This window comes from Sylvia atricapilla, chromosome 12 (genome assembly GCF_009819655.1).
Source record: "Sylvia atricapilla isolate bSylAtr1 chromosome 12, bSylAtr1.pri, whole genome shotgun sequence".
Lineage (NCBI taxonomy): Eukaryota > Metazoa > Chordata > Aves > Passeriformes > Sylviidae > Sylvia > Sylvia atricapilla.
This window is the reverse complement of record NC_089151.1, coordinates 202,720-224,990: the sequence shown is the minus strand read 5'-3', so window position 1 is coordinate 224,990 and position 22,271 is coordinate 202,720. Positions and strand designations below refer to the sequence as shown.

The 22,271-nt window shown below is 54.6% G+C and overlaps 3 protein-coding genes across 13 annotated transcripts; all 3 read right to left on the bottom strand.

Moving 5' to 3' along the window:
• Positions 1 to 42: 42 nt before the first annotated feature.
• DHX38 (DEAH-box helicase 38) lies at positions 43 to 9,528 on the bottom strand. Of its 2 annotated transcripts, none has more exons than XM_066327367.1 (26): positions 8,981 to 9,528; positions 8,575 to 8,762; positions 8,336 to 8,437; positions 7,753 to 7,918; positions 7,522 to 7,640; positions 7,335 to 7,411; positions 7,093 to 7,248; positions 6,323 to 6,484; positions 6,129 to 6,236; positions 5,134 to 5,246; positions 4,894 to 5,031; positions 4,483 to 4,669; positions 4,208 to 4,393; positions 3,686 to 3,826; positions 3,485 to 3,595; positions 3,296 to 3,412; positions 2,958 to 3,065; positions 2,733 to 2,845; positions 2,021 to 2,229; positions 1,781 to 1,935; positions 1,546 to 1,701; positions 1,336 to 1,470; positions 1,132 to 1,257; positions 653 to 748; positions 387 to 509; positions 43 to 275 (listed from the first exon to the last, which is right to left on the bottom strand). In XM_066327367.1, exons 1-26 carry the CDS (start codon positions 9,301 to 9,303, stop codon positions 267 to 269), a joined length of 3,624 nt encoding a protein of 1,207 aa, XP_066183464.1. In that variant the 5' UTR covers positions 9,304 to 9,528; the 3' UTR covers positions 43 to 266. The 2 variants fall into 2 exon arrangements, with proteins under 2 accessions (XP_066183464.1, XP_066183466.1); XM_066327369.1 differs by having other exon boundaries at positions 394 to 509.
• A 1,898-nt stretch (positions 9,529 to 11,426) lies between these two features.
• Positions 11,427 to 15,007, bottom strand: DHODH (dihydroorotate dehydrogenase (quinone)). Of its 5 annotated transcripts, none has more exons than XM_066327356.1 (9): positions 14,962 to 15,007; positions 14,540 to 14,731; positions 14,027 to 14,226; positions 13,722 to 13,804; positions 13,032 to 13,219; positions 12,523 to 12,636; positions 12,106 to 12,259; positions 11,873 to 12,032; positions 11,427 to 11,731 (listed from the first exon to the last, which is right to left on the bottom strand). In XM_066327356.1, exons 1-9 carry the CDS (start codon positions 14,980 to 14,982, stop codon positions 11,677 to 11,679), a joined length of 1,167 nt encoding a protein of 388 aa, XP_066183453.1. In that variant the 5' UTR covers positions 14,983 to 15,007; the 3' UTR covers positions 11,427 to 11,676. The 5 variants fall into 5 exon arrangements, with proteins under 5 accessions (XP_066183453.1, XP_066183451.1, XP_066183455.1 ...); XM_066327354.1 differs by having other exon boundaries at positions 11,427 to 11,724; XM_066327358.1 differs by lacking the exon at positions 14,540 to 14,731 and having other exon boundaries at positions 11,427 to 11,724; positions 14,962 to 14,986.
• Positions 15,008 to 15,073: 66 nt separating this feature from the next.
• Positions 15,074 to 22,190, bottom strand: IST1 (IST1 factor associated with ESCRT-III). 6 transcript variants are annotated; one of them, XM_066327360.1, is made up of 10 exons: positions 22,059 to 22,188; positions 20,990 to 21,089; positions 20,219 to 20,399; positions 19,909 to 19,996; positions 19,543 to 19,626; positions 19,053 to 19,163; positions 18,531 to 18,737; positions 17,371 to 17,463; positions 16,217 to 16,262; positions 15,074 to 16,056 (listed from the first exon to the last, which is right to left on the bottom strand). In XM_066327360.1, the coding sequence occupies exons 2-10, from the start codon at positions 21,075 to 21,077 to the stop codon at positions 15,857 to 15,859; spliced, it is 1,098 nt and encodes a 365-aa protein (XP_066183457.1). In that variant the 5' UTR covers positions 21,078 to 21,089; positions 22,059 to 22,188; the 3' UTR covers positions 15,074 to 15,856. The 6 variants fall into 6 exon arrangements, with proteins under 6 accessions (XP_066183457.1, XP_066183459.1, XP_066183458.1 ...); XM_066327362.1 differs by having other exon boundaries at positions 22,062 to 22,134; XM_066327361.1 differs by having other exon boundaries at positions 22,038 to 22,108.
• Between the last annotated feature and the right edge of the window lie 81 nt (positions 22,191 to 22,271).

Sequence of the window (22,271 nt, the reverse complement as noted above, 5' to 3'; positions counted from 1 at the left end):
ACAAGAAGCAGTGCAAACAAAGCAAGGATTAGACTGACAACCTTTAAACAAATAAATTCTTTCTGTTCTGTAGCAAAATTAGTGCCAAGCACCAAAGCCTTCCAGGGTCACAAGCTGTGGAGACCTCAGAATACACTGATCAGGGTAGCTGGGCACTACCTTAAGCGTCAAAGCAACAAGTCGTGCCTCCTTAGAGACCAAAGCGGGCTGGGGTGCGTCGTGGTGTCAGGGGCTCTCCCTGCTCCTTTCGCCCAGGGGTATAGATTTTAGTAGATCTGTCAAAGAGGACACGGGAAATTAATGGAAAATGCAACCTTTCCTGCACCAGAACTCCACAGGCAATTTGGGACACAGGCAAGCCATGGGCAGGCAGTGCTATCACCCACCTTGCACTGCCCAGGGGGGTTGCGGCGCTCCTGCTCCTCCCGGCGGGCACGCAGCTGCTCCTCTGCCAAAGCCATTTCCTCCTCCATGGCAGACACTTCCTCCTTGGCACGGCGACGGTTCTCCTGGAGCAAGGCAGCAGCAGGTCAGGGGCAGCAGACTCCCTGCAAGCCCACAAGCTTGCTCCTTTTATGTCAAAACACACATATACAGCAGCAGAATGCAGAGGCCTTGCAGTCTGCCAGCTCATCCAGGACAGAATACTTACCTGGCGTGACTTGCCAGCATGTTTGATACTGTAGAACATGGGGCCCAGCTCTGCCAGCCACTCTCCATCCACAGCAGTGACACACTGCATGTACTCCTGCAGGGACAGAAAGACCAGGATAGCAGGATGGCATCCTTGGGGCCTAGGCACCATTCCCAGAGCCAGAGCAGCTTCCTCCCCCAGTTGCTGATGGCACTTTTCAGGCTGGGACAATACCCCTTCCAGACAATTCGTCCTGTCCTCAGAAGCTGCTATGGGTTGCATTTGATGAGACCACAAGGAGGATCAAATATATCCCACAGAAGCCAGAGAAAAACAATGGCACGAAGGGACAAACAGATGACACAGACATGCCTAGCTGGCATAGATGGGAAAGGCTGATATTTGTCACTCAGACAGATCTCAGTCTCACAGCAAAGTCCTCCCGTCTCGCTTGGAGCACTCATCACCCTTCCTGCTAGCCGTCAGCTCATGCTCACCTTGGTAGTCATAACCAGTTCATGGTACACAATGTAGTCTGGTGTGTAGCCCATGCCAAACAGAGAGCTCGTGGGGTGCAGGTGGCAGGGCATGCCTGTGCGGATGTTCACATACTCCCCAATGCCCTGCAAAGACAACTGTGCTTAGTCCACCTGTTACCAAGTCGGCCCTTGCAGCCCCCAGACACCTTAGACATCTCTCACCTTCAGCTTTGCAGCCTGATGGAAATACGCAGCACAGATGCACTTCCTGACAACATCCCAGTCTGTACCACAGGATGCCAGACTCATTCGCTGCTGCACCATAATGTCCTTGAGCTGGGCTCGCACCTCCCGCACCTGCAAAGGTGTGTGCTGGTCACATCCCTCTTCTGCATAAGGCTGTCTCCCCCAGCCTTACGGCCACAGCCTCACCTTCCGCATGGCCTTGGCATGGATGAAGTGCTGATTGCACCACAGGGTAGAATAGCTGTTGTTTTTCCACTGCAGGTAAACATTCAGGTAAGTCAAGTGATCGCTCTCTGGAACAGCAAATTTCTCCCGCACTTGGTCACTCTCCTCCTCTCGGCCCTGAAGGGTAAGCAAAGAACATGTGTTAGTCAAAGGGCAGGGAATGGCCCTGAGCTGCTGGAACAGCAACATCCTGTACCTTAGGCCGGTAAAAGATGGCAGGCACAGACAACATGGAGACAACGAGCAAGATCTCAGAGCTGCAACCCATGTCACAGGAGACAATAAGCATTTTGGAGAGTGCAGGGTCCAGTGGGAACTCCACCATGAGACGTCCTGTAGAGGTCAGACCACCTGTAAGAACAGAAAAGGGATCAGTGATCAGCAGCTGGGCAGGCCCCAGTTCCACGGGCTGGCAGCTTACCCCAGCAGCCAATACCTGTGTTATCCAGGGCCCCCAGGATCCACAGCTGGTACATGGAGTTCAGCATATTGTCCTCAGGGGGTGGATCCATGAAGTGGAACTGCAGCAGGTCCTGCACACCCAGGGACTTGAGCAAGAGTACTACATTGGCGAGGTTGGTGCGCTGGATCTCAGGCACCGTGGTTGTCAGCAGCTCATTCTTGTAGGCACTCTGGGTGTAGAGCCTGGGAAGAGACGTCAAGAGCATGCTCCTCCTGTTCCAGCCACTGCACTCCTTACAGACTTGCTAGCCTCTGTCCAGCCCAGCCCAGCATGGCACAGGGCAGCAACCCAGCACCCAGCAGCATGACCCTGGGGAGGCACTCATAGTCCAGCCAAAGTGTGGTTTCCCCAGCACACTGGGGTGTTTGGGCTGCAGCACAGCACATGACCAAGCACAGCCCTTCCCTGGTCTTACAGCATAGCCTGAGAAGAGCTTTGGCTTGGCTCTTATCCTGATGGCATCGAGGGCAGACCAGCCGCAAGTGAAGATGGGTACAGGAATAAAGTGGAGCACATCTTTTTCTCTGCAGAAGCACTGGGTCCAAAGAAGGCCTTCAGGCCTGCCTACTGCCCACATAGCCCCAAAGTTCAAGATAATGAACAGCTCCAGTGAGAAAAAAAACAAACATAACCTGATGCCAAGCTGAGGATACAACAGGAACAGGAATATCAGTGACATACCTACCTGAAACAGTGGCCTGGGCCTGTCCGGCCAGCTCGGCCAGCCCTCTGATTGGCATTGGCCTGACTGATGGGGTAGATTTGCAGCGCATCCATGCCTATACGGGGGTTGAAAACCTTCAGGACACAAGAAGATCAAACAGACGTAAGAGGAAGGCTGGATCACGACCTCAGAACTCCCTCAACCTACCCTAAAAATCAGCAGACAGTACAGAAAACCCTGGCTCACCTTCAATTTGCAGTAGCCAGAGTCAATCACAAACATGATACCGTCCACTGTCAGTGAGGTCTCTGCAATGTTAGTGGCAACGATGCACTTCCTGACCCCATCAGGAGCCTGCAAGCACACTATGCATCAGTCATGCCCCTGGGCATGGCTCTGCTCCACTGAGGAGGAGTGCAGAGCAGAGAGACAGGGGTAATTTGGGAAGTGGGGTGGTGTACATGTTTTCTCTCACCCTCCACATGCAATACTGAGGTATATCTACACCTCTCACTTCTGCTCTGTACCGTATCCTGCTCCAGTTTTCCCTTTCCCCACCCTCATCACAAAGCACACATCAGCACCTTCTGGAAGATCTTGGCCTGCAAGTCTGAGGGTAGCTGAGAGTAGATAGGCAGTACAGCAAGAGCAGGTGCCTTCTCCAGCTCCTCAAGATGTTCCACAATTTGCTCTGAGGTTACCTAGACACAAAAAGGGGTGAAAACATCAGACTGAAACAAGGGAGTAGAACAGTGCCTGTCCTTCCAACTCACCTCAATATCCTCCTGGCCAGGCATGAAGACAAGGATGTCTCCAGGAGCACCAGACAAGTGGACCTGCAAGGCTTGTTTCACTGCAGCCTCCACATAATCTTCCTGTGGGGTCTGAACAGCACAGCCCAGGTTAATCCAGACCAATATCCTTACCTGCCCTGTCCTGTGTGCAAGACTCTGGCACCACAAGCTTAACTATACCTTGCTGAAAAGAATATCCACAGGGAAAGTGCGCCCAGGAATGTGGAAAATGGGAACATTCCCAAAGAAGGAGGCAAACTTATCTGCATCCATGGTGGCCGAAGTGACAACAAGCTTCAGATCTGAGCGCCGGGCAACCACCTACAAAGCAGATGAAAGGGACAATATGGAAGGCACATTCATGCATGGCTGTGGGGCTGTTTTCATTCTTACTGAGACAATGGCTCATGACATAGCTTCTATTGTACTCCAGAGGCAGTGGCTGTGCATGCCAAGGAACACTGATGCTCTATAGTCAGTGTAGTTAAAAAGACCTGCCAACAGCAGTTCTGACATTCAGCCAGAAAGACTCTGGTAGCATTACAGGAGACTTAACCCTCCAGAGCCAAAGACCAGGATGCTGGAGCAGTCAAGCACAGAGAAATGTGGCAGGTCTGCTTTCCTGTGCTAGGCCTGGCAGAGAAGGGCTGTCCCAGATCAGGTGCCCCATGCTGCTGTCCTCTAGCCCAGGACCACACACACCTCCCGAAGCAGCCCAAATAGCACATCCGTGTTGAGCGAGCGCTCATGTGCCTCGTCCATGATGATAGCACTGTAGTTGTCCAGGTCAGCCTCCCGCAGCGACTCACGGAGCAGGATCCCATCTGTCATGTACTTGATCACCGTCTTCTCAGATGTGCAGTCCTCAAAGCGGATGGCATAGCCTACCTGGAAGGGCAGAGATACCAGAAGTCTTCCAGTAGTCCCATGCACTCACTGTCATAGGGTGGCACCCTTGCACTCCCTAGCAGACTCACCTCCTCGCCCAGACGCACCCCCATCTCTTCACTGACCCGCTTGGCCACCGACATGGCAGCCACTCTGCGGGGCTGTGTGCAGCCGATCATGCCATAATCAGTGTAGCCATCCTCATGGAGATACTGTGTCAGCTGAGTTGTCTTCCCACTCCCGGTCTCCCCCACCACAATCACAATGCTGTTGTCTCTGAGGAAAAGGAGAAGGAAAAGGTTTTTCTTCATATGCCTTCAAAGAAGGGCTTTTGTGTTCTCTAGCTAAGCATCATCCTACTCAGTCAAGACAGCTGAGCAAACACAAAGCAACGGGTTTATTTCCTGAGAGTATAGCTTCCCAGCAGTCATGATTATATGATTCTGTAACTGAGTTCCCAAACATAGGCCAATGCCCTGGGAATGCCCTGGCAGCCATACCTGAGGATGGAGAGCAGTTCCTGCTGTACAGCAAAGATAGGTAGGTATTGTCTCTGCTCCAGGATTGATTTCTTCTTGGCAAACTCACTGCTGGCTTCACTTTTTTCTTTCATGTGTTCAGCAAACTTCTGCTCTGTTCTAAGGAAAAAACACAAGTCATGAAACTGCCTCTCCACACATTTTGCTATGACCACAGCCCTCGTTACCAGCTGAGCAGAGTAACTCAGCACAAGCCCCTACTTGTAATCCACTTTGCCATCTTCTGTTACCATCTCGTCCTTCTCCTCCTCTTTCTTGATCCCCATAATGTCTCCCAGTTTGGTGCCTGCCAGCTCCCAGTGCTTGTGCTGAGCCTGGAAGGAGAGAGAACAGCATAACTTTGCCACAGCAAGCACAGACAAAATTCTTCCCCAATCCTACTCCTAAGACTACAAAAAGGGTATTAGTACCACAGTTCCCCAATGCAGCACACACACTCGACTCCTACATTAGGTTCCCCTCCTCCAAATGAACTGAAACAGAGTTTTAAGACACTGAGATAGATACAGATACTTTAGTCTGAACTCCTGGGCAGTCTGACAATTGCCTTCTAAGAAAACAGTTCCAGCTGCTGACTCCTCTATTAAGTTTGAACTTAAACCTACATGGATGTGAACCAGAGATAATCTTGCCCTTGCCAACTGCTCAAAGGCTTTCCTCACACCTCTGCTATCAGTTTGCTTACCACCACCATTCCACTCATAGTGTAAGTAGGTCAAATCCAGCCCAGTTTCAATGTACAAGGAACACATCTGTACTTTCCTCACAGCTATTATGTGAGCTTTAGAGAAAATCCCTAGAAAGCACCCCAAAAACTAATCTGCTACTTTACCCCATACTCTTTCTTCTCCTCACAACTTTTCTGCTGAGAGATGACAAGGTACATCCTGCTGCCATACTGCCTGCTGACAGTCCCTAAGCTACTTGGCATTCTTCTACCTGCTTCCTTCTCCCATAATCCAAATGTCAAAATGCACAGTGATTCATATCCCAAGGCAGCGCCCAAGAAAATCACACCACAGCAGCTGCTATGAGGCAATGCAGTAACCTTGGCTGCCAGGGTGTCCCAGCTCACAAAAAAATGAACTCCTTATCATCACTGCTGCCAAAGTCTGAATGCTGCAGAGTCCAAACAAGGTTGTGAAGAACTACAAAATGTGTACGGTGGGCAGTAAGCCAAGGGGCTGCCAACATACCCTCTTACGCTCCTTTTGCTCCCTGTGCTTGCGCACCAGCTGGCTGCCTTTCCGAGCTATGATGGCCAAATCTGAGGTGGCATCCTTCACAGGAATGACTGGCTCTGGCTGGAGGGAAAAGATATAGCTTCACTTAAAAAGTCCTCACATGTATGGGATTCCCTACCATAAGTGTCTTCAGCCACAGTCTCTACCTGCTTGGTGAAGACAATCCTTCCATCTAGGAAAGGGGGCACTAGATTGTGCACCAACAAATGCACTTTAGCAGAGTTATCCTCCTCAAAATCTTCGTCCACTTCAATCCGATGGACCACACCACTGGTCAGCATGCGATTTGTCTCCCAGCGCTCATTATCCTGCAGGAAACAACATATCAGAAATACAGTGAAGCCACACAGAAAGTCACAGAAATTACACCAGAACACCAAGCTAGGGCCTGGGCTCTGCACTGGCAAGAAGATCGTTCAAAACTAGAGAGCCTGAAAATAAGCACAGGAGAAGAGACAGTAATTGGAAGCAATAGAGTACAGGAAACTGCCCATGTGAAGCACATGGTCAACAGGACTGCCTCAAAGGAAATGAACAATGGACATTGCCTGCAAGGCACTCAGAATACATCAGGAAGCCTGAACACAGTCCCGCTCATGTAAAGAGCAGCTGCCCCCAGCATCCACTGAGACAACAGTGGACAGCGCCAGTAATGCACTTTGCACTCAGAACAGCAGGAGCATGGTCCTCTCCACTCCTGCTGCCCTGGACACTACAATCAACCAGCCACTCCAGCATGGGAATTCTGCCCATGCAGGAGTTGCAGGGCTGGATTTTCCAGGAGAACTCAACCACAGTTTCCCTGTGAGCACTCCTTCAGCCTGGCTTTTCCACTTGAGAGGAAGGGCTCAACAAATAGATGTTTCAAGAGGCAGCAAAGGTGTTCAGAGCAGCCAACCTTGAGTCTTAGCCTTACCTCGTTGATCTGCCGCCGCTGTGCCGAGATCCGCTTCTGCCTCTGCTTGTGCAAGTGCTGCTCACGCTTCTTCACATACTCCTCAGAGGAGTAAGCCAAAGGGTTGTGAAACTCATCATAGCCCTCATCCATCATGTACCAGTCCCGGTCAGCTTGCTGGGAAGGGAGAAGTGCAGCAGTGAGTTCTGCCCATCCCTCACAGCCTGGTGGCCCCGAGCCCCCGGCCCATCCCAGACTCTCACCCGCTGGTCATCCTCCCACTGCTGCCGCTCCTCTTCTGTCTCAAAGGCAATGCCCTCCTCCCCTTCTGTGCGTCGCCCTGGGGTGAGCCAGATGGTCCAGAATGTTCCCAAGGAAACCCCAACTCTGTGCCACAGGAAAGGGTATTCCACACTGCCCACCCCAGGCAGCTCAGCCCAGATTCCTCACCTCTCCCCCGGGACAGGCGTGGTGTGGCGCCCAGGTGCCTTCGGTCATCTGCCCATTCATTGTATTTGTATGATGGGGTAGGCAGTGGTGTCTTATCAGAGTACCTGCTCCTCACAGACCTGCAAACACAGCAGATGGGAGAACTGGTGCCCACAGCCAGACCCTTCTCATACACAGAGAGTCCCCTTTCTGCAGCTGCACAGCTCACAGCACAGACTCAGGCCCTGGTACCTGTCCCGCTCCCGCCGGTCCGTGTCTCGCAACGATGGCAGTCTGTGGCTACGCTCCGAGTCTCGATAGGAAGGAGTAGGAGATGGAGATTCCCACTGCGAGCGATGGGCACTGCTGTAGCCACCATCATCTTCCTCCCAGCTGGAGCGAGATGGTGTGGCTGCATCTGGCAGAAGAGATGGGGTTTGACACCAGTTGTTCAAACAGCGGCCCTGGGCACCTGGAGCCACCTAACATCTTCTGAGAAAGGAGCACGGAGAGAGGGTACCCACCGGCCCTCCCTCTAAGACAAGGGGCTGACCCCATGATTCCAAGGAATTTCCAAAGGATCATATTTCCATCACACAGACCCAGAACAGACCCCACTGTGCAGGGACCTGCCAGACTTTCAACCACACACAGCTGGCACAGTGCTCCCAGACCCAAGTTGAGCTGGGAGTTTTATCCCTGCCTTAACCACAAACATTACAAGGTACAAGCTTTTCTACCACCCCTATCCTGCGAAAACAGCAGGAAGTATAAAATATTCCAAGCCCTTCCCTGTTAGGTCTCATACTAGAGCTCTGCCAGGTCCTACTCCCACCTTTGGGACGATGTCGGGGGCTCTCAGGTTCACTTCTCCTGCCACTCCGCTCTGACGAGCCGTCCCTCTCTGATCTACTATGATGACTCCTGTCCCGGTCCTCTGCAAAAACAAAACAGGATCAAATGCCTATTATCTGCTGCAAAAACTACCACAAACATTGGTAAAGACTACAAACAGGGCAAAGGACAAGCCTAGACCCAAACCAAGAAGCACCACAAAGATCTCTGAGCAATTACCACGGTCTCGTTTACGATCGTGGTCCCGATCCCTACTGCGTTCCTTCTTTCGGTCCTTCTCCTCCTTGGAGGAGGCAAAGACTCCATGTTCCCGGCGCTCTCTCTCCCGCTGCCGGCTGCGTTCCAAGAACTCCTCGCTGACTCCCCCTGTGTAGGAAGGTGTCTCTACGTGGACAGAGCGGTAATGTCTGGGCAGGCAGAGCAGAGGGAAGAAATGCTCAGAAGTGCTGAGCAACAGCTGCCCTTCGGCTGGTCTCGGACAGCTTCAGTTGCAGCCTCTGCCGTAACATCCCGCAGTCCCCTCTCTCCACACCGGAGGCTGCGGCCCCGCCTGTGCTCACCCTGCACTCCCTACCCGACCGGACGCGGCCACCGCTGGCACCAGGAACCCCCCTGCAAACGCCACCTGTTCCTGCGAGCTCCGCGGCTGCTCCGGTCGGCCTCGTCCTCTTCCTCTTCCTCGTCCTCGGCGCTGCCCGCCTCGTCACGACCCTCTTCCCAATCCTTATAGGACGCGACACGGGATCGCTTCCCCCCGGCCGCCTCCTCCTGGCGCTCCCGCCGCTTCTGCGCCGCCAGCACGTCCAGTCCCAGCAGGGAGACGCGCGGGGCCGGTGCCTTAAAGACGTGCTGCTCGGCGCCCCGCGTCCGCAGTACCAGCCCGCCCGCCTCGCCGCTCGGATTCGTCCCCGACAGCCGATGCAGAGACTCCTCGCTCGCCGCAGCCATCGTGGCTGCAGCGCCGCGCGGTCCCCACAGTTCACTCAACAACCGTAACCCGGCTCCCGGAGCGCCGCCATAGCCGCCCCACAGTGCTCGGCGGCAGGAGCCCCTCTAGCCAAGTGCACCATAGAGACGGTGGCCAAAGCCTATGGGAGAGCCGCGACCATAGAGCCCCAAACGTCGCTAGACAAGCCGCGCTGCCCGGAGGGGCGGATTTCCGGTTGCGTTTCCGGATTTCCGCAGGGTCACGGGGGCGCGGGGCGGAGTCCTGCGCGGACGGGAGCCGCCGGGGATGCACGGCGCGGGCGTACAGCGCCGCACGGGGGAACAGCCCCACGCACACCCCACACCGTGCAGGGGCGAGAATCCCTCGGAGCCCCTGCAGCCCCGGACCTTCCAGCCAACGGCCGCCGAAGCCCTACAGGACCCAGCCGGGAGCAAGCGCAGGCAGACGCTAACCCCCGGTAGATCGGCCCGTGCAGCGCCAGGCACAGAAACGCTGCATGGACAGACAGACGTACACAAAACTTGCAGCCTGCTGCGCGACAGTTTTATTCCGTCATGGTCTTGCCTCAGCCATCTGCTAATGTCTCTTTCACCCAGGCCAGGACATGCTTCACGTCCACGCCATACCTTGCAGCTGTGCACGTCTTAGCTGACGATGCCAGCTGTGTACCAGGTGTCGTCATCGGAATGGTGTACGGCAAAGGCATTGCCTGCATTCCCAGAGCAGGAGCTGAGGTACAGGAGCCAGGTCACATCCTAGTCTGTGCCTGGCTGAGGGGTACAGTATGTCTCATGTCAGGGACAGGCTCTTGAGGGACTGCAGCCAAGCCAGCTTTCAACCAGAAGCCATCTCTTCCCATGCAGCAGGCTGCAGCCCATGTCCCAGCAGCCCCTGGCTTCTCGGGTGCAGGTGGTTTGTCAGCAGTGTCAAGGGCCCAAGCCCTTGGAACTCACAGCAGCAACGGTCAGCTAGCGGCCAACTGGATCTGGCCAGCCAGCAGCAGGGGTGCAGTGCAAAGCACATCAGCCTATTCCCACAGTCTGTCTCCCACAGAAGCACAGCTGAGGAGCAGCAGGAGAGGAGGGAGCCAGTGCTGTGAGGAAACTGCCCCAAAACCATTCAGAGCATGTGTATCCAGTCCCAGCTCTGAGCCACTGAAGCCTGGGCTGCTGGGTATCTTGACAGTGCCTCCCTTCCACTCGGATATTCTAGTCCTTCAGGCTTAAGAGGGACGTATCTGTCCAGTCCCACACACCCAGAAGGTGGCTTTTCCATCCTCTGTGAACTTCTTTCCATTGCATAGGGCATGTGTCCCTGAGCAACGCACACCCAGCAGCAGCCGTACTTGTGCCAGCACGCAGAAGGATGGAGTCCAGCACAGGATGCATCAGGGCTCAGCAGCTCTCATTTGTAGCCTTGCCACCACATTAGGAAGGTGCTGTGCCACCCTCAGACTGGAAGAGCAAGAGTCTCCCAGGCCCACTCCAAGGCACATCAACACCTCAGCCAATGAACCAGGTCACATCCCTGTTAGAACAGAGAGAAGTGCCATCTGTCCAGGAAGAATCAAGGAAATTAAGAGGCTAGTGCAGGAGGGGTGCAGAAGTGGGGAGCAAACAGGCAACATGATCCAAGGGCAACCACAAAGGACAGCAATAGTAAAAAATTTTGGTGAAGTGCTATTGTGCCATCCTGCTCTGCAGGGTGGATTGTAACAGGCTGCTGAGTGAATGCTTTGTGCAGCCTAAACTGTTGCTTAGGAAAGGCCCAAGATGAGTGCAGTGCGTTCAGGGTGAAAGAGAAGTCAGCACCAGAGGTCCCAGACAAGCACCTTTGATCAGGCCCTTTCCACAACTGACAGGGCATGACTGCAGCCATCTCCAAAGAGCTGTGTACTGGCGCCCAGCACTATCACTGCCTTCCCACCCCAAGGGCCTGGCCTCAGGCAGAAGTCTGCAGGGGAGGCCTGGTGCACTTGTCAGTCCATCCCAGAGTCTGGTGACCTTGGTGGCTTCTCCCACCAGGAAAAGTGGGAGCATTGTGGAGAGTTGATCCTGCTCAGCTGAGAAGAGCTAAGCTGCATTCCTTCACCCATGGGGTGTCCCCAGAGCAGCACACAGGACCAGATGAGCTAAATGTTTATTGACAGTTCTGCTGTTCACAGGAAAGCCAAAACAGACCTGAAAAGCAGCACTGTTGTGAAGGCCCTGTCCCCTGCTCCCCTCGAGTGCAGCCCCTGCTTCACCCATCAGACTCTTCCCAGGGGCTGGAACAAGGGCCTCGTCTTAGTCCGTCTGCCCAGCACTGGAATTCTCACACCCATCCGTGCTCAGCCATGGCTCCTCCCAGCTAGACCTTCATTCTGCAGCACGTCAGCAGCGGTGATCTGCTCCAACTGCCTCCATGACGTTCTTGAAGCCCTGCTCCCTAACCAGTGACCGTGTGTGGTGGGACTGGGCTGGCACTGTGGCTCAGCCCTGCAGTGCCCCTGGCTGGGCACCAGCACACAGTTGTCCAGATCTGTCCTAAGACCAGGGCTCTCTGGGGATGTGCTTGGCCTCCACTCACCTCAGCAGCTCCTCCAGTTCCTGCTTCACGGCCCTCACCACTGGTGGCCCATGGTACACAAGTGCTGTATACAGCTGCACAAGCGAGGCTCCAGCACGGATCTTCTCCAGAGCATCCTGCCCACTGCTCACCCCACCCACGCCAATGATGGGAACCCGGCCTGTGGGTGGGGTGCAGGGTCAGGACGGCACAGGCAATGCTGCATGTGCCCCCAAGCCCTGTTCTGCCATCACCTTGAGTGAGAGCGTACATCTCCCTGATGGTCTGTGTGGACAGCTCCCGCAGGGGCTTCCCACTGAGTCCCCCAGGCTCCACGCGCTGCTTGCTCCGGAGGCTGCTGGGGCGGCTCACAGTGGTGTTGCTGACTATCAGCCCGTCCACACCCAGCTGCAGAAGCAGCAGTGTGAGGACACAGCTTCCACAAGCAGCTCAGCCCAGCCCTCCCCTCCTGCCAGGTCAGGACCACCCAGAACACTACCCAGAAGCATGCCCAGGGACAAACCTGCCCCTCACTGCCTGGGTGACACATAACGGCCCTTGCTGAGTCTGACCTACCCGAGACACCATTCCTACAGCAGTCAGAGAGCTGCAGGTTTACATGTCTTTCAGAGAACTGACTTGCCAAGACCACCATGGTCCTGCTTCCTCACCTCACAGACAACGCTGGCGATGTCCTGCTTGTCCTGTGCAGTGAGGTCAGGGGCAATCTTCACCAGCACAGCTGGCTTACGCTTGCAGGGCAGCAGGTCCCTCTCCACCAGCACCTGTTGGTGCACATGGCAGTGCATGGCAGGGACGTACCAACTGCCCCAGCTAGGAGATACAGACACCCACCATCACAGGCAGTACAGGGACAGGCCCTGCTCCTGTACATGGCACCAAGAACAGGAAAGACACCCTTGGCACAGGGCCTGGAGCACATGGCAGGCATAGGACCCCAGCGATGCCTGAAGTGGGGTGGACAGCACACTGCCTCATGCAGGAGCAAGTGGAGGGAAATGCCTCACTGGTCTTGTCCACCCTGCAGGAAAGCCACCTCCATTCCTCCCTGTGCTCAGGCAAATCCATTGGCTTCAGCATTGCAGATGCTGCCAGGAGTTGGGATGCATCCAGTGCTGTAGCTGTCTGAGGTTTGGGCTGGCTGGGGAGAGGCACCCACCTTGCTCAGCAGGTACCGCAGTTCAGCCTTGCCCTGCAGGTCCCGCAGCCCCGGGGTGTTTGGGCTGGACACGTTCACAACAAGGTAGTCAGCCAAAGGGCCCAGTGTCCGGACCCCAGCCACATAGTCAGCTGCAGCATCAGTAGAGCTCTTGTTCTTGCCCAGGTTGACTCCAAGAGGCATCCCAGCTGGAACACAGACAGAGATGAACCAGGGCAGTGGGATCAACCACTGCCCAACAGCCAGAGCACCTGAAAAAGGAGGTCCCAGGACCAGCTAAAGTTAAGATGACGATATGCAGGCCATGCATTTCATAAGGATGGGCCTAGGACTTGCCACAGCCACCCCAGTCAGCACTTCCCAGCACCACAGCATGGCAGAGGCTGCCCTCAGGATCTGCCCAGCTGGGGTCCTCTTGGCTTTGGCTATGTTAGCAGACACATCCTGCCCAAAGCAGCAAGTGGAGCTTGATCCAAGAGAAAACAGCAGGAGAAATGTGCCTAGGCACAATGCCAAGGGTGAGACTACAGCCCCAAGAAGGTCTTGATGTCCAAGTGTTCCTTGCTCCAGTCGGGGTGCTCCTGTGCGCGGATACTGGCATTACACACCAATCCTGGCCTATAGGTACCCAGGAGATGCCCAAGCCTACCCTACAGACTTCAAGAGCAAAGGCTTACAAGCTTGTCTCACCCCTAGTGAGCCTGCTCTGTGTCTCCTGGCGGGCTCGCAGCCTACGCTCCACCACGGCATGGCCATGGCTGTTGAATCCATACCTGCACCAGGACAGAGGGGGTTCAAGGCTGGGTTATGTCTGCAAGCCTTCTGCAGGACATGCAAGAAACACAAGGCAGATATTGCCTCTATAGCTTTGCTTGACACATCCAACCAAAAGCCACCACAGCACCAGCCAAAGACCTGAGACCACCCAAATATGCACCCTCCCTCACAATGGGCAGACTGTGGGACATGGTAGAACAGCTGCCCTCAGATCTCACCTGTTGATGACCGCCTCGTCCTCTACCAGACGGAAGACCCTGGGCTTGGGGTTCCCTTCCTGGGGCTTGGGCGTGACAGTCCCCACTTCCACAAAGCCAAAGCCCATCTTGTACAGCCCGTCCACAGCCTCACACTGCTTGTCGAAGCCAGCAGCCAGGCCCAATGGGTTGCGGAATCGCTGCCCGAGGACTCGTACCTCCTGCGGGGCTGGGGCTGGGTCAGAGCCCACAGACTCCAGGAACCATTGACAAGGCCTCGCTCCAACACCCCTCCCGACAGACCCGGCTGCCTCCTCTGCCCTATGAGGTGTCCTTATGGGGTGTCTGCCGACGATCCCTCGTCGCCCGCCACGGACTGCGACGGGACCCGGCCGCACGCGCACCCCACCGGGCCAGGCGACCCACCCCCGATCTCTCTGTTGTGGCCGCCCTTCCGACCTCCCCACTCCCCGCCCTGGTCCCCGCGCTCCGCCGCGGTTCCCCCTCCTCCTCCTCCGCCCTCGAGAGACGCACCAGCGCGGGGCCGTCGGGACGGGTGGGGGGCAGCAGCCCGAGGGCGGCGGCGCGCAAAGCCAGGCCGTGGGCGGCCTCAGGGGGCAGCGCCCGGAGCGCGGGCATCACCGCCGCCGCGTAAAACCGCTCGTCGCCTGCCGCCAGCGCCGATCCCAGGAGCAGTCCGCAGCCTCCCAGCGCGAGCAGCCGTCCCTGCGCCATGTCGTCAGCAGAGCACAGCAGCGATGCCCACCCATCCCATGCCGGTAGCGATCTCGTCCCGTTCCCTCCCCTCACAGGACGCCGGTCCCGATCCCACCCCACCCGTCCCGTCCCGCTCCAGCCGCAACTGGCCAAGCCCATGAGCCCATGGGTCCCATGAGCGGCCCCGCCAGGACATCTCCCGCTCCCTCCACCGTCCCCGGGACCCCCCGGCTGCTCACGCGCAGCGGCGCCGCCATCATGCTCAGCCCAACAAGCGAGGGCACTTCCGGGGGCCCCCCTCTGTGATTGGCGGAGGCCGTACCCTTCCAGCCAATAGCCACACAGCAAAGGTCGCGGCAAGAGGCTCCGGGCGATGCGCGCACACGGTGAACCCCGGAGCGCGCTTTATTGAACGAGGTACAAACGGCCCGAGCCCCCGGGGAAGCGGACAGGGTTGGGTCAGGTGGTGAACAGCCGCGGGCGGCGTCACGGAGAGGTAGGGTAGGGCTGCAGTGTCACAAACAGGTGCGTTACAGTCCCGGGATGCCTCGGGCTCAGGTAGGGTAAACAAGGTGCTGCTATATATCCCATCAGACTGCCCTCCATGCCTCACCCCCAGACCTCAGTGGTCCATAGCTGCTCAGCACCTGGGAGAAAAACTAATACATCAAAACCCCGAGGCAGTAGCAGAGCCTGCCCAGCTCTGCCCTCTATGCGGCCAGTCACATATCCAATAGGCCCAGGCAGACAGTGCCACTCTTCTGCAAACAGAGCCCACCGGGAACATCAGCAAGGCCAGCAAGGCCTCCCCAACGGAAATCCTCTGCCAACAGGCAAGGAGCCATCATGGAGGCAGCCAGAAACAGTGCCCAGGACATCATGCACAGCCTCCCTGTACCACTACCCAGACCGATGGGGTGCTTCTCTGCCTCACTCTCACAGCATTCCCCACAGTTCATCTCCTGGAGCAGCAAAGATCAAGAAAGTGCAGCACTTGGTGTAAGTACATCAGGAAGAGTGCTCAAAAAGAAGAGTATGTTCATTGGAGATTAATACAGGAAATGAATTTCAAAGGGAGTCTGTTTCAGAGAGATGTCACAGCTCCTTCCCCTCCTTCCAGCAGCCCAGGAAGTTTTATGTTTTCTTCTTCAGCTCCTCAAATCTCCGTGAAAGATCATCGAAGTCAATGTCTTCTGAGGCAGAAGAGTTGGCGCCAGCAGATGCTGTTGGCAGTGTGTCTGGTACAGATGGCAATTCAGGCAGCACAAAGTTATCAATGGTATTAGTAGCTCCAGCTCTTGGTTTAGGAGAAGCTTCTGTATTGGGCTCAGGCCCTGTTTATAAGAGAAATGTTGTACCTCACTATCAGCACACACTCACCAGGCCAAGTGGAGCCCCACAAAGGAATGGTCTTTCCAGCAACAGGCAGTACCAATGGGTTTTTCTGAACAGCACCTAATATCCAACATACTTTCCAAACCTCAATATACTCACCAGGCACTAGTGCAGGAGTGTCCTTGTCAGTGTTAGGCTCATCAATCTGAAAAAGACTCTCAGTTACTACAGCTCTGTTCCACCAGGCATGGTCACACCACCCCACAGGCAGAGCTCAGAGGCACAGCTCCAGCAGAGCAGTGCACACTCCTCCCCACCCCTAGCAGGCAGCCATGGCTTTGCAACAACATGCCTCTCTTCCCAAGAAACAGAGGCATCTCTTCAGCTTTTCTCTCTCTCCTGCTCAACAAAAGCTGCTTCACTGACCACATTCTGGATCTGGACCAATCAAGCATATCCACTATCAGGTCTGAAACATTTATCAAGGCCACCAGTGGGAAAGCATCACCCCCTTCATGCATGTCATCACAGCTCTTTGCTGCTTTTCTTAATAAACCACTGACAGGCCCTTCCAACTAACAGCAGGGTATGAAATGGCCCATCTCAGGTCTCTGCCAGACTCAGAAAAAGGCTCACTAGTAAAACTTCTTATTCCCTGCATGCTGCAGTCCTCAACATCCATTCCTACCCAGTTCACCTGCACTGCTGTACCTGTGAGAACACAAAGTGTCAGCACCCACAATGGTCAACTGTGCATCTCTCTACTCAGGATAATGCAAAAACAAACAGCATGTCACCAAAAGTAGAGTGGGAGGCATGACAACAAACTGCAGCAACAAAACCACTGACAAGCATAGAAAGGGAAATCTCCAGCCTCTGCTTTGTTGTCCCCAAGTACTGAGGAAAGTCCGTGAAAGGAAGAGTCTTTAAACATACACCATCTGGGTCAGCCAAAATTGTCATCCAGGCTGTTAATTAATTGAAAAGCTGTAATTAAATAGACTCAAGATATTCACACTGCAAAACCCAGAACTTGTGGATTCTGCTTGTTAACTGTTTATCACCACTTTAACAATGCAGCATGAAAAATCTCAGCTTTCCTTTGCAGCCAAAGCACAAAGCTGAATGAGGAACTTCCCTTCACAAGTCATCCTTCCATCATGTGCACTCAGTGATTCACTACACCAGCAAGCAATGCCAGCACCACCCCAAAACAAACATTTCCTTTGCAAACATTTCCCTTCTCTGTGGCTACCACTGCACTCTGAGGATCTTTCAGCTGCCTGCAACTGCCAATTATCTCAGGCACTTACGGACTCATATGTGGGTGGGTTTGCCGGAATTGGTGGTGGGTGGATGTTAGTGAAAGGCTGGTAGGTCCCCACTGGCAGGCCACTGAAGTTCTCCTGTACAGAGAGATCAGTCACACACCAGACTACTCATCTGAGACACCACACACCTACAACTGCCATGGGAGTCACAGGAAGTAGAGTCTTAGATAAATGCAGGCAAGCGTCCAAGTGGGTAAGAGTTCATGCTTACAAGGAAGAGATTTTAAAGTATTAAGTCAGCTGTAGTCACCTGGAGCAGGCAGACCCAGCTAACTGGACTGTGGGTTTTTCTGAAGAACCAGCACAGGTAAACATTTCATCTTTCAAGGCTTGAGAAGTATCAAGGCAATAAAGGAAATACTCTGCTATTTCTGGCCCTGTGTGCAGTATTGCAGAATAGGAAAGAGGTTTCTGGCTCACACGAGGCTTTGAATTGGCCTCATTTGTCACACAATAGCACCTCAAGGACCCAGACCTGGCATGAGCCCTCAGCATGTTTATGCCTGGGCCAACAGCCAACTGATGATACTTGGCCCAGATTTTCCACAGAAAGCACTTCTGGGACCATATTAAGACTCCAAGCCATTCCACTATTCTGCTCCTCAGTCTACACAGCTATCTGTAAATTACTTAATTCAGAGAACGGAGGAGTTCTTTTCAGCTCCCACCTTCCACCCTTACAACAAATCATCTGCAAGAGCCATTGCCTCTGTCTTCTCCCCTTGCAGGTCTGAAGGCAGGGCTCTTCTGCATTTTTCTGTGCTATTCCCACCCCACAACACTCACCTGATTTCCTTGACTGAATCCTGGCACACTACCAGCCTACCAACTTGAAAGTGCAGCTCCAACTCCTGGACAAAAGTCTGGCAGTCACAAGACTGCCTCAGGAGTTAAGTCTGGACTCCTCTGTTCCCTGAAGGCAAAGAGGGCTGGCTAGAGAACAGGGGTAGGAACCTCCACAGTCAAGAAGCATCATTAAGCTTCAGCTGCACTGCAAACAGCCTCCATCTCATGCAGTCTCACACCAAGAACATGGCCTTCTGACACACTGAGCTATTGGGTACAGTGAGCAGGAACAGGGCTAATCACCACAGTAAGAGTCTTTCACAGGAAAAGGAAACACACAAAGCTCAGGAACTTACCGGTCCTTTTGGAGGTGGATAGGAGAAGGCTGGATTTGTTGCTGGCATGGGCATAGGCATCATCACTGGCATGGGTACTAACCCATCCTGACCTATCATTGGGGCTGTAAATCCACCACCTCCTCCCCCTCCGTGGCCACCCTTCTTCACATCATCCGTGAACCCCACATCAATTAGATCTGCCTCTCCGCCTGCCGGGGCTTCAGCCTGGAAAGAGTGGAAGAATTCTGCTCACCAAAACACCTCTTATGATCACAGCCCTCTGTACAGCATTAAATGCAGTATTTGTCAATGGACAAGATGGGAATATGCAACAGGAACAGAGAGCAGTTATACAGTGGTATTAATGGGAAACAGGACAGGAACTAGGCTGTAGCACGTGTAACTACTGCCACATGCCATAGGGGTGCGAAGGACCCCTATGAAGGAACAAGGATCACGCTATGCTGGGGCTGTCTAGAAGACACGAAAGCACAAGGACCACCCAGTTCACTGCACTGCCACATCCTGGGGCTCACTCACCATCACCACTGAGTCAGGCTCATAGGGCACATTGTAGTTTTTTGCAATCTCGATGAGGTATCTCTCCACCAGGATCTTGGGTGGTGCTTCCACACTCAGCTTGTGCATCAGCTGGAACACAGGGCAGGAGAGACTTAGCAGGGCCAGGGAAATGCAGCATCCAACAGCTCTGTACCAGTGCCATCCCAGCCAGGGTGACCAGCTGTGGGGAGCAGCAGGCAGCCCTGGGGAGCCCTCTCCACCCAGTACAGCATGCTGCAGGCAGCCAAGGCTCTATTTGCTCTACCCTTCCCCATCCACAACCAGCAGAGCAGGGCATCCCTGCCTGGGGCCTTAGCACCATGCTCCAATGCAGGTGGGCCCTGGCTGCACAGCACCTGCCGTGCTCCAGTGACTGCAAGCATCAGCCACTGGCCACAGGCCCAAGGAGCAGCAAGCCTCAGCGGGCGTGGCTGCTCTGCCAGCTCCACCTGTTCTACCAGTTCATTACCCTGTCGTTGACTGTCCCAATCTGGTTTGTCCGGCACAGCTTCCCATACTCTTTGCTGTACTTAGCACACAATTGATCAGCAACCTGCAGCAGGAGAGAAACTCTAGAACATGCACACCCCTGCTTTCCCCCACCTCAAACCACACATCCACTCACCCGCCTCCCTCTTCCTCATTTCTCCCACTAAGCACCCCAGTTCAACAGCTGCAGCAACCCCAGATGCTCCAAGGACATTTGGTTTCCATCCGCAGAGCCCTAAAGTCCTCTGTTTTAATGATAGAAAGTCCCAGACAAGGGCTTCCATCAGCATCTGGCAGCATCACCCCCACCCTGCATATGCAACATCCCTCAAGCAACCCTACTCACAATCTTCAACTCGGCCACTTCCGACTGCAGGCGTGGTGCAGCCCAAATCAGTGTTGATACTGCCTCTGCCAGGCCAGAGTCCAGCTCCCTACAACCAAATAAAACAATTCTCTCTCCACCCATACACTCAACCATTGCTGCCCTCAATCTGCTTAGCCTTTGAGTTCCCATCCTATTCACTGGGCTCCACAGTCCCTACATGGGGAAGCAAAGATCTCTGGAGACATAAACACGGGTGCCCTTCTGTACCCTAGACCTGCCCCCAGCAGTGCCCCTTGCTGAATCCAGGACCCTCTCCTCCAGAGCTTACTTCATGGACTGGATCAAGCCAAAGCGGGCGAGCAGCAGATCACAGTACAGCTCCAGGATCTCCATGGCCTCCACAAGGTAATCTTCACGGATGATGTGCTCCACACGAATCCTGGCACGCTCATCTTTTCCAGCTGCCAGGTAATCTGCAATCTCCTTCCTTGCCTTCTGGGCCAGCTCAGCTGCAGCACATATTCCCGAGCCTGGTCACTGTACGGGCCTGGGCTGCTACCTCCAGACCGCCCACAGTCCCCATCACACAAAGCCACCACTATCTTCTCACCCCTATCAAATCTCTGCAGCATGAGACACTCAGCCATGGTTTGGTAGAGCCCTCATGTCCAGGCCCAAGGACACTTAACTCTTGGGAGAAAGAAAAGTGAACTTTAGGCTGCTGGAAACACCTCTGCACCTACAACCTTGCTGCAGAGTTAACTAGGACCACAGACCTTATTTGTGTCAGGGCAGGTGGGGAAAAGCTCCCACAGCACCCTGGGGGCTCCCCTCTGTGCTGTTAGCACAGACAGCCCACAGCTACCACCCCACAAACTACACTCCAACAGCTGTCAGGAAGGTGGACAGAGGCTGGACTGTATCCAGCCTTCTCTTCCAGCTCCTTGTGCACCAAGGCAGGTTGTAAGGCCCAGGTCCAGCAAGGAAGAGCAAAAAGATACTCCATACTTGGCCCATGAAAGTACACCAATTAGAGAAACACCTTCTCAAGTCTCCTGAGCACCAAAAGCAGGTCCCACCTGCCCCCTTAAATACTCACTCTTTTTTTTCTCCAGTAGTTTGAGGCGATTGATGACAAGGCGCAGGTTGACTCGCAAGCGCTCTGCCTTGAACCCAGAGCCCAACATGATAAACACTTTCTGTGGAGAAGAGAGACAGTCACTGGAACCAAGAACTGTCAGTCAGCACAGCAGACGCTGTTTTACAGGGAGGGAGGCCAAGAAATCCCCCAAACGAACAAGCCCGGATCTGCCAATCCTGAATCTAGTTATTTATAAGTGACTGAACCTCGAGTGCTCATTATTACCATTCCCATTTCACAACCCTGCACCTAACCAAGACCAACAGGACTGGCCTTAGAAACTTCGAGGAAACTTCCTGGACTTTTTTTTTTAAAAACGGAAAAGTCAACTGAAAAGCTAAGCCCACCTCTGTCCTATCAAAATACAAGTTATAAACCAGCTATGTAATTAATTCGAGGACTGTGGAAACTAAGGTTGTAACAATCTCGCCACCACAAAGAAAAAGCTGTCGTTCCACATTCCCCACACTCTTCCTGCCTACTGAACACATGCTTCGTCTCGCAGGAACCATTTCAACTTATTAACCCTACAGAAAGCAAACTCTAACAGTATTTAATCATAGCATTCTGCTTGCCAAGAACCATTCACCAAACAAAAGCTTCCTTAAAAGATATCGCATAGAAAGACTCGGGTTTGCATCTCACCTCCCCATCCCTGCTTGCCGGCGACTGCACTGCCCAACGCTGAGCGGGCCATGACCTGATCCGGCAGCCAGGACGGCCGCCAGCCACACCAGCCGCTCAGCGAGACTCGCCGCGTCCGGCCCAGTTGCCCAGAGACAGTTCGGACAGTGCGCGGGAGGCCCTGCATGAGCTCCACCAGCGCAGCTGCACCCGAGGGCTGAGGGTAGAAATCCCTCTCTCCAAAGAGGTGGCACCGAGGGAACATCCCACACAGCACAAGCGGAGCAGGTTCCAGGGGCGGGCCCCAGAGCTGCAGGAGACCCTGGGGCAGGGCTCTCCGTCACCTCCTCGGACGCCGAGCGCTCCCCCCGACCCCGCTCACCAGTCCCACGGCCCGGCTCACCACTCTCCGCTCCGCAGCTCTCTGCCACCCAAAATGGCGCGCGACGACCGCAAGACTTCATCTGTGCGGAGTGATCCTCACAGCCGGCACTCCCCGCACCCAGTCTCCGGCACTCCCTGCACCCAGGCCGGGGCACAGTCGACCTGGCACGGCGGGCGCTAGCGCGACCCGCATCTGCAAACACGATCCTGGAGCAAGGGTGGCCGGGGACAG

Coding starts and splice junctions, on each gene's coding strand:
- IST1 (XM_066327360.1), bottom strand. CDS start 21,077: ATGTTGGGCTCTGGGTTCAAGGCAGAGCGCTTGCGAGTCAACCTGCGC. Junction 20,400..20,989: donor ACTACTGGAGAAAAAAAAGA/GTGAGTATTTAA, acceptor TATGTGCTGCAG/CTGAGCTGGCCCAGAAGGCA. Junction 17,464..18,530: donor ATCCACCTCCAAAAGGACCG/GTAAGTTCCTGA, acceptor CTCTCTGTACAG/GAGAACTTCAGTGGCCTGCC.
- DHX38 (XM_066327369.1), bottom strand. CDS start 9,303: ATGGCTGCGGCGAGCGAGGAGTCTCTGCATCGGCTGTCGGGGACGAAT. Junction 4,670..4,893: donor GAACTGCTCTCCATCCTCAG/GTATGGCTGCCA, acceptor CCTTTTCCTCAG/AGACAACAGCATTGTGATTG. Junction 3,066..3,295: donor AGGCCAAGATCTTCCAGAAG/GTGCTGATGTGT, acceptor GTGTGCTTGCAG/GCTCCTGATGGGGTCAGGAA.
- DHODH (XM_066327354.1), bottom strand. CDS start 14,982: ATGATGGCGGCGCCGCTGCGC. Junction 14,732..14,961: donor TGATGGCGGCGCCGCTGCGC/GTGAGCAGCCGG, acceptor GACATGGCGCAG/GGACGGCTGCTCGCGCTGGG. Junction 14,227..14,539: donor GTCCCGACGGCCCCGCGCTG/GTGCGTCTCTCG, acceptor CCAGCCCCGCAG/GAGGTACGAGTCCTCGGGCA.